This window comes from Nyctereutes procyonoides, unplaced genomic scaffold (genome assembly GCF_905146905.1).
Source record: "Nyctereutes procyonoides isolate TBG_1078 unplaced genomic scaffold, NYPRO_anot_genome, whole genome shotgun sequence".
Taxonomy (NCBI): Eukaryota; Metazoa; Chordata; class Mammalia; order Carnivora; family Canidae; genus Nyctereutes; species Nyctereutes procyonoides.
In genome coordinates this window covers 13,620,600-13,634,016 of record NW_026575021.1, presented here as the reverse complement: position 1 = coordinate 13,634,016, position 13,417 = coordinate 13,620,600, and the positions used below count along the sequence as shown (strand labels likewise).

General features: G+C 39.1%; 2 protein-coding genes across 4 annotated transcripts in view; one reads left to right on the top strand and one right to left on the bottom strand.

Annotated features, from left to right (window-relative positions):
- GUF1 (GTP binding elongation factor GUF1) overlaps positions 1-4,628 on the top strand; it is a 25,278-nt gene extending 20,650 nt beyond the window's left edge. The window contains exon 17 of the mRNA XM_055339637.1: positions 455-4,628. Coding sequence (XP_055195612.1) covers positions 455-592 — 138 coding nt within the window. The 3' untranslated portion in view covers positions 593-4,628. The remainder of the gene's footprint in view (positions 1-454) is intronic.
- GNPDA2 (glucosamine-6-phosphate deaminase 2) overlaps positions 3,403-13,417 on the bottom strand; it is a 24,534-nt gene continuing 14,519 nt past the window's right edge. The window contains exons 6-8 of one of the 3 annotated variants that reach the window (XM_055339650.1): positions 10,116-10,290; positions 5,618-5,773; positions 3,403-4,713 (exon numbers count right to left, since the gene is read on the bottom strand). In XM_055339650.1, coding sequence (XP_055195625.1) covers positions 5,658-5,773; positions 10,116-10,290 — 291 coding nt within the window. In that variant the 3' untranslated portion in view covers positions 3,403-4,713; positions 5,618-5,657. Of the gene's footprint in view, positions 4,714-5,617; positions 5,774-5,794; positions 7,717-10,115; positions 10,291-13,417 lie in introns of those variants that run through there. The other 2 variants (XM_055339653.1, XM_055339657.1) reach the window with 2 other exon arrangements.

Genomic DNA, 13,417 nt, shown 5'->3' with positions numbered 1-13,417 from the left:
ACAGTTTGAAATCCACCTCTCCTACATTGCTTTGTTGAATTTGTGGTCTCATAGTTCTTAACTCACTTATGAGAAATAAATGGTAGATGCTTTTTCTAAATCTTTATTGTAGGGACTGGCACACTTAGGGCTGTGTGAGTTTATTAGTCTATAGCTACATCATCCAGAATCTTAAGACTTGAGTCAGTAAGAAGATTGATAATTCTTTTTGACATGATAACATGTCATGGGGTTTCCTCGTGATCTTCCTCTCCACCCAAAAAATAAAAGTCTTTATCATTCTTTGAGAAGATGTTAAATTATGATCTGCTCTGGAGGAGGTTAGAAAGGTGACTTTGCAGACGTCTGCCTCGTGGGTAATAATTGTAAGGTCATTATAATTGTATTATGCCTCTTACATGATTAATTTTCTGTGGAGTGATTTGGACTTCCAATTTTTAAAAATATTTTTCAGTATGGTGGTGATATTACCCGAAAAATGAAACTTTTGAAGAGACAAGCAGAAGGAAAGAAAAAACTGAGGAAAATTGGCAACATTGAAGTTCCAAAAGATGCTTTTATAAAAGTCCTGAGAACACAATCTGATAAATAATTGTGGGGAAAAAAATGAATTTTCATAAATTAAAACTTGTGAATCTTTTCATTTTACTTAGTAATCTATATGTTGACAACAGAATGAAAAGTATAAAATTTGTTGGTTTCAGTATTTTTAGGTTTAAATAATCAATTAGCTCTTTGAAAAGGAAGAGGTGGCAGGATATGAGCTTGGCTTCTGAAACCATATTGCCTGGTTTTAAATTTCTGTTCCAATCACTCCCCAAGGTAAATTATTACTTTACTCCTTAGTGAAATCAGGATTATACTGTAATTTACCTCCCAAGGCTGCTGTGAAGATTGTATCAGGTAGTATGTTTAAAATACTCAGAAGAGGGCAGCCCCGGGTGGCTCAGTGGTTTAGCGCCACCTTCAGCCCAGGGCCTGATCCTGGAGACCAGGGATCAAGTCCCACGTCGTCGGGATTCCTGTGTGGAGCTTGTTTCTCCCTCTGCCTGTGTCTCTGCCCCCCCCTCCCCCGTCTCTCTCTGTGTCTCTCATGGATAAATAAAATCTTTAAAAAAAATAAATAAAATACTCTGAAGAGTGTATGACACAATAGTAAGTGCTGAGTGAATTTTAACTATTTTGTTTTCACGCATATTTTTTCTTACACTAAGAGGCTCAGCATACTTAAGATTCTATCTAGTTCAAGCCTAAGATAAAGTATTTTCAAAATCATCTTAAGTATCAGTTTGTTGTTAGCTGGATAAAATCAGATTTATAGGGAGTCAGTGATTTTTTTTTTTTAAAGATTTTATTCCGGAGAGACAGAGAGAGGCACTCCCGGGCTGATCACGTGCTGGGCTGAAGGCAGACGCTCAAACACTGAGCCCCCCAGGTGCCTCACGAGTCAGTTATTAAAGTCAAATACCATACTAGCTGGACATGTGCTGTCTAGTTTTTGTTTAATTTTTTATAAATGTCTGAAAGAGTTTATTATATTCACATCTAAATTAAGGATAGGGGCTGTCTTAATTTTGATAATTAAGGTACATTTGGTGCAAAGTGATAGGTGTCTGGTATTAGCAGCAGCTGTTATTAATGGCAGTTTAATAATTATTTCCAGATGTTGTAATTGAGACTGAGCTTTAAGTATTAAGCTACTTGATATCACACAGCCCATAAATGGCTGTCATGTTTCAAAGCATGTATGTACTCTTCACTCCATTCACCCGGTTAGTGAACAAACCAGATGGCAGGTTGTATTACCAGAAGATACGTAATTTAGCCATTGAATTTTGTCCTCTACCTTGAATGAATTAAGTAAATGTCTTTTAGAGATAAGATTATCAATGCATTTTTAAAAAATATTTATTTGTGAGAGACACAGGCAGAGGGAGAAGCAGGCTCTGTACAGGGAGCCGGATGTGGGACTCGATCCCAGGTCCCTGGGACCACAGCCTGAGCCGACGGCAGATGCTCAATCCCTGAGCTGCCCAGGCTTCCCTACAATGCATTTTATACAAAGGTAATTACATTGTGAATATTGTAACTATAAGATAGTGGGATTTACTTAAAATTGTGTACAGAAGGGGCTCCTGAGTGGTGGTTAAGTGGTGAAGTGTCTGCCTTCAGCTCAGGTCATGATCCCAGGACCCCGGGATCGAGCCCCACGTCAGGCTCCCTGAGCCTGCTTCGCCCTCTCCCTGCCGCTCCCCCTGCTTGTGCACGTGCTGTGTCAAATAAGTAAATAAAATCTTTGAAAAAAATTGTGTTAACCCTGATTTCATCCTACCTCTGATCTCAGGTACCTTCCCTATCCCCCCTAGCTGTAATAGATAAAATAGGAGATTTCATAACAATATTTGTATTTTGTATTACAAAATACAATATTGTATTTGTATTTTGTGTGGTATATTTGAAACCAGAAGAGCATTTACAGATCACGTCTAAGACAGGATGTTCTGTGACTGTCAGGAGAGGGTTGTAAGTTGGTACCTGGTACTAAGTATGCACCACGTTTCTGCTGTTAAGCTCTGTGCTCTATTAGCGTGTGTAGAATTGGGACAGATTTAGTTCTCTTTCCTTTATCCTGACTTTGTAGGAAGCAGTTTTACTTGTAGTGATAAATGTAGTTTTCAGATTTTGTAGTAGGAGTTTAAGTTCTCCCCCTGAACCACGCTCCCAGACAGATGATTTTCATGATTTAGAGTTGTGTGCTAAGTATACTCCCCGAGGACCAATACTAAGACTTTTGCCAACACTACAGTAATTTACACGAGGACCTGAGTAGCCACCACTTCTGGGGTGTATACCACGTGACAGCCGCCGACCTGAGCTCCCAGGCGTCAAGGTACCACCACCATCTGTCACCTGGGCGGGCAGCACAGACTTTAGACCTGGCCAGTGCCAGTTACTGACAAAGCTGGGATTCGCTGTTTTTAATCCAAACCGTACCCGTACTTAGCCACCAGGCTTCATTGCCGTGTGGAAATCCAGTAGCCTCTGAGCTAGGGAGCTAGCGTGGCTGGAGATCAGTTTGCCCAGGAGCTTGGGCACTTGGACCTACAACTCAACTAGCCCCCTGACATGAAGGTTAGTGATGGGAAATCTGCTAAACTGTGTTTGAGCTAGCACATTTAAAGCACAGAAATACAGTGAATCATGCACCAAAAGTTATGTTTAGCATTTTCAGGATCACACTGTGACTTCCTAAGATGAACAGGGCATTGCCCAGTAGCCAGTTCTTTATTACCAGCTGTGTGACTGGAAGACGATATGACTTAATAGTCATTTAAAGACCATTTATAACCAGGCAATTAGAACTACATTATTTGGAATTAAAGGAACATTTTATACCAACAGTTTCATTTTTAATTTTTATTTGTTATTTAAATATGTCAAGGAACTTAATTGTAAATACATTTCAATCACATTTCAGTTAAAGTAATGCTTCTGGATGGGCTTGTAAGATGCAAAATATGCTGAAGGGAGAGTATTTTTACTCCCCAAGGAGTGTCTAAGAAACCATAGGTAAAATTATTGTCTTTTTAACTTATATCTCCTAAATGCATGATGGCAACAAAGTAAATGCAAAATCAATACTACTAATGTTGGAATATCTCAGATACATGTATTCGTTTTTACTTCTGGAAATAAAATTTAGGTAACATTTGTTTATTATAAGCTTTATTTGAGTTAAAGATAGAAAACAATATACTCTTATTTGCAATTTAATGATGCAAGTTGTTAATGGCAAAGTTTACAGTAATTCCTTTTATATATACTTCATGTAATCCTTTTAGACATAAGGAATAAAGCTAATCATTTATGAAGTAACAATAATCAGAAAATTGTCTTCAAAAGAATTTAAGTGTGTTGCTAGGTATAAAGTTCATAACTGCCAAAATACTTATATTAAAAGCATGAACCCAAGTCATTAAATAAAAAATAAAAGCACATTTGTAAAAAAGTGCTATAGAAGAAGGTGGTGCACAAAAATCATGCACTTATACAGACTTTCCCAAAGGACGTAAACTGTACTTTTAGGCACTGTCCTCTCTTCAGATTTTCTGTTCCAACAATATCTAGCAGGACTTTTGATGTCCAGATGCTACTGCAGAAAGATGACTAAGGCAACCACGTGCAGAAAAGCTTGTGTGTAATGTACAGAAAATACAAAGATTACATTCCAAAAGTAAAGGTCTGCAATGATTGTTAAGATATCTGAAAGGCTTGGAGTGTCTTAATGTAATTAAAAAATAAAACTCTGAGAAAGCCACCGGATTCATACGAACGATATTTGATGTGTAGATTCTTCGTATGTAAAATGACTTGAAATCTTTTAAACATTTCATTTCTGTGATGTTTTACAGAGTGGCTCTGTGGCTTCTGTACTTTATAATAAACAGCTGTTTGTGAGAGCCAACTATTTCTCCTAAATCTTAGTATAAAATGGACACATTCTAAATATGGAATGTTTAACAGATATTGGACTTCAAAAATGATGATCTTCAAAAAATTCCCATGTTTTAGCATATTGCATAGCTGAAAATTCATCTACTACTTATAAAAGTGTTCTGTTCATTCAAGCAGAGTTTTGCTCCAATCTCCTTCAATTTCCTTCTTTCATACTGTATAGTGGATCCACAAGTTTATTGTGCACATGCATTAAACCTTAAAGAAGAAAAACACAATTCTAGTTTTATTTTTAATTTTGAATTATACCTCATTTACCTTAGAAAATAGAAGAGTTTATAAGATACAATGGTTCCCATCTGATAGAAAATAAATTTTATTGAAAAATGCAAATAGACATGTTTCATAATGTTTAGCTGTAACTACCTAGCAAATAGCAATTTGTAATTATTTATGAAGCTGTAGATCTAGAATGAGTAGAGATCCCTAAAGAGTAGAAGCAGTTCTTGCCTTCAAAGCTTCAACGAAATAATAAATTTGAATACTGACTTGGTTAATATATTTTAATTACATCTCTGAGTTGGTTAAGTTTGATCCTCTGGCACTTCTCTTCCAGCCTCCAGCCCAGGGTCACAGAACTGTTGTTAAACTAAGGCAGCTTTAGTTCTCCAAAGTATTACCCTATCCATTCATCTGGCAATTATTTTTACTACTTCTGACGTGTATTTACAACAGGGGTGGTAATAAACTATACTGAAGGAAGCTAAAAACAACGAACAACAACAAAACAAAAACAAAAACAAAAAAACCAAGGTGTCATTAAAAAAGTTGAACACTCCGTATTTAAACATAACAAAAGAGTTAAGCTTAGTATGCAAATAAGTTAATACTGGATCATTTCTGACTCCCGAAGTGATGACAACTGGAAGCAGAAATCAAGTATAGCCTCAACTCTTAGGATAGAATAGAACTAGAGATGGTTCAAGGAGTCTTTGAATTTCCTGCATTAATATACAAAGTTCTCTATGCAAGTGTGAGCGCATGTGTGCATTTTGTTCGGAGGACCATCTCTTCACCAGGTTTTCATAATGGTCCATGACTCAAAAGAAGAGAAGAGTCACGACATTGGAGCCCTGGTTTTCCTATTTATTTATTTACTTACTTTTATTTTTTTTCCTGGTTTTCCTTTTTGACCTTAACTTCTACGTTCCCTTTTTAGAAGTATAATGCAGCCCAGGGTCGCCCTGCTGGCTAGTTAGAAAAGCATGCCACTTCTGAAGGTTGGTAAATTCAAGCCCCATGTTGAGTGTAGAGATTACTTAAAAAAAAAAAAAAAAAAAAAAAAAAAAAAAAAAACTTAAAAAAATACAACATAACCCCACTTTATCAATATACTTTATTCTCTAGTCTATTAACAGGAACTTTGTTGCTCCTGTGTTCGCTCTTCCTTACATCCGTGATGTTGCCTGTGCTATTTCCTTCCAACCTGAGTGCTACTATCCGTTTTCTAGGGCTTTCCATTCTTTCAACTCAAAAAGTTTTCTTCAGCTACTATTTAATACCCTTTGGGCTCCACAGGGTGACTGTATATAATTCAGCGCGTGGACTCAGGTGGTTTCATAGTCCTTTGGTCCCTTATCCACGTACCTGTCCAACTACCCACAATTTATCAAATGCCTCTAATGTGCCAGGCAAACTTCGAGATGCTGAAATAATGCAGTGAACAAAACTTAAGTCCCTTTGTGAAGCTTTTATTTTAATGAAAGTTTCTCAAATCACTTAATCAGCCAACTTTTTATGATGCTGAGTCAACTACTTTCAGAGATACTTCTTACACTTCTTTAACTGACACCACGTTAGACTATGTACTTGCAGGCACTTCAGCCTGTTTTCTCGGCTAATGACAATAACTGGAAAATACAATTTATATTTACCAAAAATAAACATGTAAGGGTAATTTTTATAGCAAAGAAAAAATACTTGCTAATGGAAATGATTTACCAGATGATCCATCTGAACAGAACCAATACTATTTAAGACAGAATTTAACTGAAAAGCCTGGTCCATTTCAACAACCAGTATGTAGGGCAGTTAAAACGGGGACTGGAGACACCCAGGAGGAGAGGGGACGACACACACAATGGTCATGTTAGATACTCGGTTTAGAAGACCTGCGTCTTCTAGAATTAAGATCGTTCTACCTGAAACAATTCCTCTCTCATTTGCTGACAGCTCTGATCATGGAAATAACACATTAGAGCTTGAAAACACAAAACATCAGAATAAACATTAAAAATTCAACTCTATCAAGTTTACACATTGGCTGTCACTTTTACATGTAAAGCCGTTTCCAAACTAGAAATTATTCTGAAAATTTTATTACTTACATTTTGGATGATACATAAAGAATTTATAATGACTTAAGGTAAAACTGACAATTTTTTACACGAGAATTCGATTGAAGCGGATCGTTGCTACTTAAATCATTAACAGAAAAAAAATAAATTCTGAGTACTCAAATGTGGAGACTTCCTGTCATGTTGCTGGAAGAAGTTAAATGTCATAGATCCTAAATGTCACTTTTGGCTCAATCTGAACTCATTCGGTCTCCGTCTCAAGCTACTGGAGTAGGGCTTACAAAGGAATAAAAAAAAAAATGTTCACCATGATGATAAGGTCCTGAAAATATATTCTCAAGGACATGAAAGAAACACAGGCTTTATATAAAATCAGCAAAATCAAACAAATCCGAGTAAAACATGAAATATTAGGCTGCTTTCCTGTGATTTACTTCTAGCTTCCAAAAGGTATATCCTGAAATGAACTTCCAGTGGCTTCTACTGTTTGAGGTGCAGTTCAGGACCTACAGAATTAGAGCCCTTTTATGAACTTTTTAGGGACGACCGAAGAAAGGGTAGGAACGTGAGTGGACCCTGGGGGACTACAGGGGTCACCGCCTCCGGTGCATCCTGAAGTGGTAAGTCCGTGGGTACGACCCTGCGCCGGTCGCCGTGCGGGTTTAGAGCAGTCAGGACTCTACCCTGCAGCGAAGCACCTGCTGTCAGTGGGGTCTGCTCGCGGCCCAGGACAGCGCCTCCGCTCCGCTTTCCTCCGTCCTGAAGGGAGGCACCCTGACTGGGCGGACACCCCGGACCGCTTCAGAATACATGCAGCTCCACAGTGGACACACAGCGGCCTCCGCAGAGCAGCGCTCCTCTCTTGGAGGGTCTACACTTCAGCAGAGTTCAGAACCGCTTAGATCTGGGCAGATGAATCAAAAAGAACAAAGTACATGTAATCACCTGCCCTCCTCCTGTCTCACGCTGTCCTTAACCTTTGCCTAGGGCCTCCCGGGCAGCAACTATCCCGGCGTGGGAACGACCCACACAAGCTCAACCGCCATTAGCCGGAGTCCCTTCCTCCTCCCGAGCCAGCACCGGCAGGCCAGAGGGCTCCCTCCCCAGCTCCGCCCGCGGAGCCTGTGGCCCTGGGGACTGCGGCCCTACTGGGCCTGTGAAGGCCTCTGGAAATGGGACTAGGAGAACACGCGCCTCCCTGGGCGGTGAGACCTGCGCACCCCAAGTACAAGCCTGGAGAACTGAGCCTGGTCATGCGAGGGCCGGCTGCTACCCTGTCGCTGAAGTGGTCACTTCCCTGAAACGTAGACATTTCACGACAGGAACCAAACGGACATCCTCTGAGGAGCACCAGGGGTTCACCTGAGGATTGCTGGCACCAGACTATGGGAAAGTCAAATGAATGTCTGGCATTAAAACAGGTGGATGGGCCGTCCGGGGGCTCAGCGGTGGAGCGTCTGCCTTGGGCCCAGGGCGTGCCCCGGGGTCCTGGGATCGAGTCCTGCATCGGGCTCCCCGCAGGGCGCCTGCGTCCCCCTCTGCCTGGGTCTCTGCCTCTCTCTCTGGGTCTCTCATGAATAAATAAATACAATATTTAAAACATAAAAAATAAAATAAAATATGTGGATAATGGGGATTCCTCCCATTAGTTTTTTTCAAGGAGTCTAGTATTTGTAATGTATCTGAAAGACTCCTTGGGAATATATGGGTAAAACTCCATAGGAAGGGTCTTATTCACAACTCATCACAGACATTTCTCTTTCACCTGTTAACTTATTTAAAACTTGCCAATATTTCAGTTTAATTTGATACTTTTATGGCTTGGTAAAAAAAAAAAAAAAGAGGTATTTTTGATAAAAATATGACTGGACATAATCGAAGCATTTAACAGTAAGGGAAAGGTTTAAGTGAATTATGATACATCTACTTGACTTATATAGCCATTAAAAATGCCCTTGAATAGTGAAACAGGAAAATGCTCACAACTAATTGCAAATATAAAACTACATACATCAAACTCGTTCACTGTTAATCAAACCTCAACCATTTGTGTATCATCTTCAAGATTTTTGCTACATTCACACATTTACATGAACTATGAGTTAAAGATTTCCTTTAAAATGACTTATAACTTAAATTTATATAATTATTTCATGAATGAGACACTGAAAACTATATAAGACACACAGTATTTTATGGACCATTAAGAAACAATGCTACTAGATAACAGATAATGACAATTTTAAACACATTCCAATTTCAGACAAGATAGATGGGAAAAAAGATGTGTCTTAGAAGCAATAAAATATGGTAACTTCTTTAACCCTGTTAAAACAATAATATTCCTGGAATACAGGTTTGATTGGTTCAGTATATTTTTTTCTAATATATATTAAATTAATAGCTAGTAACTAGAGTAAAAAAAATTAAAAATACAAAATCATTCATGTAAGATCAACAGTATACATACCACCCTGTGAATTACCTATATATATTATATATATAAATATATATAAAAGACCAGTTATGTAATATTTTCATATCTGCTATATAAAATACAAGTACTTTATAAAGCACCTATTTATAAAGCTGTGGAATTCACTCTTAAGCAGGGAATGGGTTCCAAATGGTATTGTCAAATTTTCCTTGAAAAATCTCTTAAATCACCCATTACATCAAGACCATGTGGGTTTTTTTATTTACAACCTGGTATGGTAAGGTTTAAGAATTACTGAACTAGACTGCACGAAGAGCCACAAGGAAAAGCTACGTGCAGAAGGCTGGTCAGCCAAACCCCTGCTTACCTGCAGACTCCAAACTGCTGACACCAAACCCTTATAACTGATATATGGAGATAATGTGAAGTCGTGAAGATTCAATGATATAGTGGGCAACCCAATGTATCTGCTGATGAGATTTTAACCCTACCTTGGTGAAGAAGGTGGGACAGGGGAACCATGAAAAGAAAATCAGAAAGAACATATATACGTTTCCTTTTGGGCTATTTAATCTTGAATATGCAGTATGAAAGTAAAATATTTTATTAAATTTTGGATTTCAAGAAAAATCTTGTTTACTGAAAACGGAAGATTTTCTCTTCATGAAAATAATAGGAAACTATTCTGAAAACTACCATTATCTGAGGTGAGGCTTCTATTCCTTAAAAAGAACTGGCTACTGTGTTGGCAAGATGCCGGTTTCAACAGGCGCAGGGCAGGATGTCACTCCATAGTCTCATGAGGTCTTACCTGTCCTCTACAATGGGACATTCTCACCGTCTGCTTCTGCAATTTCAATGCTCACCTTTAAAGTATTTCACAGTTTTAACTCTTAATTCTAATGTAGCATCTTCGTCACACACAAAGATAGTTCGGGGATGCTGCTGGAAAGCAGAAACGGTCCACATGTGATTTACTCCTTCTTCTATTGCTTTGTAGAGAGCGAATGCCTTGTGTGCACCTGTTATGAGGATCATTACCTGAAAAGTCATGACCATTACATGTTAGTTAATTCTTAAAACATGTTTCAAATGACTAACAAGCTTCAATTTTTTAAGAAAAAATATGTTATTAGCACCAATATTCCTCTGAAGGTAAAATAAAAATTAATAGCTACATATTTCTTCACAGATCAAGGTATTTATTTTTGTTCTTCAAGGTAAACGGCAAGCATATAGTGAAACTCCCTCTGGTTTAAAGTAAAATAGTATCTTGTTATGGAGTATTACTGAATATTCCATAACGCGTGTACTTATTAATACATGAGATACTGATGTGCAGAAGTGACCCAGGAAAATGAAGAAAAAGAAAAGGCTGTTTGGCAAAAGCAGAACTGCAGGTCAACAAAGAATATATAACCAGGAATGATAAACCAAATCGCTCTAATCCAGACAATCGATACAATAGATAGTACCGTGAAAGTAAAAGAAAGAAGCCTAAAGACTATTTTGTTGAACAGATTGTTATCTAAAGTTGAAACAAAAACTAGATTTAAAGAAGCATCAGGGATCTACTTAAATGCAAGAACCGCCCTTTAAAAAGCACACAAGTAAAAAAAAAAAAATAGAAAATAAAAAAATAAAAAAATAAAAAGCACACAAGTCTTTTTTTTTTTTTTTTTTTTTTTTTAGCACACAAGTCTTACAAACTATAGAAAATCCAAGCTCTTGGTCCCAAGTTCCTAATAGCCTATGATTCAAAGAACATGTTGCAAATGTAAATGTATGTGTCAGAAAGAATCTTCACCATTTTTATGATTTAGAGGGGGTTTGCAATAACGTTTGAAAAAACTGATAATAGACTAACAGGCAGTGGTGATGCAGGGTGGGATCCTTAGTTGCCTCTAAGTTATTTGTTAAATGGCTGGGATTTGGTGACTGATTAGATGTAGAGAAGAAACTGATGATGACATGTATCAAGCTCAGAGAATTTTCATGGTGAGTGCCGCTATTCACCAAGGGAGGTAATATTCAGAAGAAAGGCAAATTTGGCGGAAGGAGAAATTTATATTTTGGACACCATGGGGAGCCTTTAGGTATCTAGATCTCTGCTGGAAGGTGGAAATACACAGCGTGCAGCTTCCGGAAGAGCACAAGATACGTGGTATTACCACTGTACTGAGAGTACTTTATCTTTTTGGAATGGTGATAAGATTACTGAAAGAATGCTCCAAAGAGTGACTGCTATGGACTTATTTAAAAAAAAAAAAAAAAGGCATCCCGGAAACACTGCAGAGGTTGAGACCATGTGCGCTTCCAGGTTGAGACCCGAGGGAACAACCATATTCAAAGGGCCGGTGAAGGGATAACAGCTTGGGGGGCAGACGGGGAAGGAACGCTGAGCTCTGCAAGTCGGAGGAGTAATGGCAGAGTTTTATGATGGGGGGGGGAGGGTCCATAGTGCAGATGATGAAGAGGCCCAGGAGGACAGGCCTGCAAAGATGCTGCGTGTCAGAAATGAAGCGGTCACCCCCGACTTTGGGGACTTTCAGGAAGGTAGCAAAATCAAAAGCAGATTTTTAGATTTCATTGGTTTTTTCCTACGTCACCTTAGGAATAAGTACCCAAAGTATTTTAATCATATAAAACAATTCTAAAGAGGTTGCAATAGTGGAAAACAATTTGTTTTCTCTTTCGAAATTGCCTTTAAAATATATGACATCACCTTTAAATATACCCCAGTAAAAACAAACTGCAATCCTTCGGGGGTACATTTAGCTTTTGGCAAAGAGCCAAAGGTCGACAAGAATCGGATTTGCTGGTTCAAATAAATGAGCCAACTGCGGACAGAACTGTGTCCAACGTGACGTCTGAACATAGTCCATTCACACTACGCCCCGCAGTTAGTAAGCACCTGTTATGTGCAGGCAGCGCAGACCGTAAGGTCAAGCCAGCCCACCTACAAGAACGACCAGGAGCTGTGGAAAGTGGTGCAAAGGCAAAGAACAGAGTGGTCCGAGAGAACAGAAGACAGTCACTCTGACCATGGGGAGTGCGGTCAAGGAGGGGAGTTTGGGGGGGTGGGGGTGCAGGCCTGGGAGCACAGAGGCCTCGGGCCCACCCAAGGGGTTCCTTACGGGCTGACGATGCCCAAGCCCAGGGGAACCGTAACACTCCCAGGTGTCACTCCCAAGGCCTCACGGCCGGTCGCTAGCAGGGCCGCCTAATTACGAAGCTGCTTCCTGATGCACGAACCACTCACGTGCATCTTCCCCCTAACAGGAGCATCTCCCCACGTTGTTTCAGGTTTTATTAAGTGTCTTTGTTCCTAATGAAACTAAAGTTGAAGAACAGCTCACGCCACAGTTAAAATCACTGGCAAATGAACATCTGTACACGTTAAGCTCCTCGCAGTTAAAGAACGAAGACCAGGAAGGGTGATACTTGTGTCAAAACAACGCTATAAAAAAATCAAAGCACGAAGGCCCCTGGGAGAACAATGAAGTCCTAGAATAGTCTTGCCATAATGGTTTTCTCTGTAGTCACACCAGGAGCTAATACACTAAGGTGAGTAGCATCGCAAAATCTTTTTGGAAAAAAATGACCAAAAGAAAAAAAAAATCAGATCTGAGTACCGTTCATTCTAACAATTAGCCTGTTCTAGCACAACTTAAATCTTGTTAAATGTAACAAATCTATTTGCAGAACTTTCAGTTTTTCAGGCTCTAAAATCTTTTTTCGACGCAATTACTATGGAATTTCAATCCTTCAAAGGTCTTTCTTCACATACACATGATTTTTAGATGAAAAAAAAACCTACATTTTGAACGACAGTTGTATCTGTGTGTTCCAGCCCAGACGTATTTACACACACATCGTCACCTGTCAGTCTGCTTTCCTCCGAACCTGCCCCATCTTGTTACCAGGAGGGAAGTTTCCGTAGAACTGAACCACAGAATCATGAGCTGGCTGTAATTTGTTCTGTTATTCTCAGGGAAGGAAATCAAAGCCCAATTAAAAATTTAAAAATTAGGCAGGATCTGCTATTCAGAGTCCCTGCCTTCTTAGGTACATCCACTTTGGGACACATCCAGCCGGACTTAGATGGGTTCTTTTTCTGCTAGAAACCGGCTACCCTCTCACAGCCAAGAAGTACTGTACACTGCGC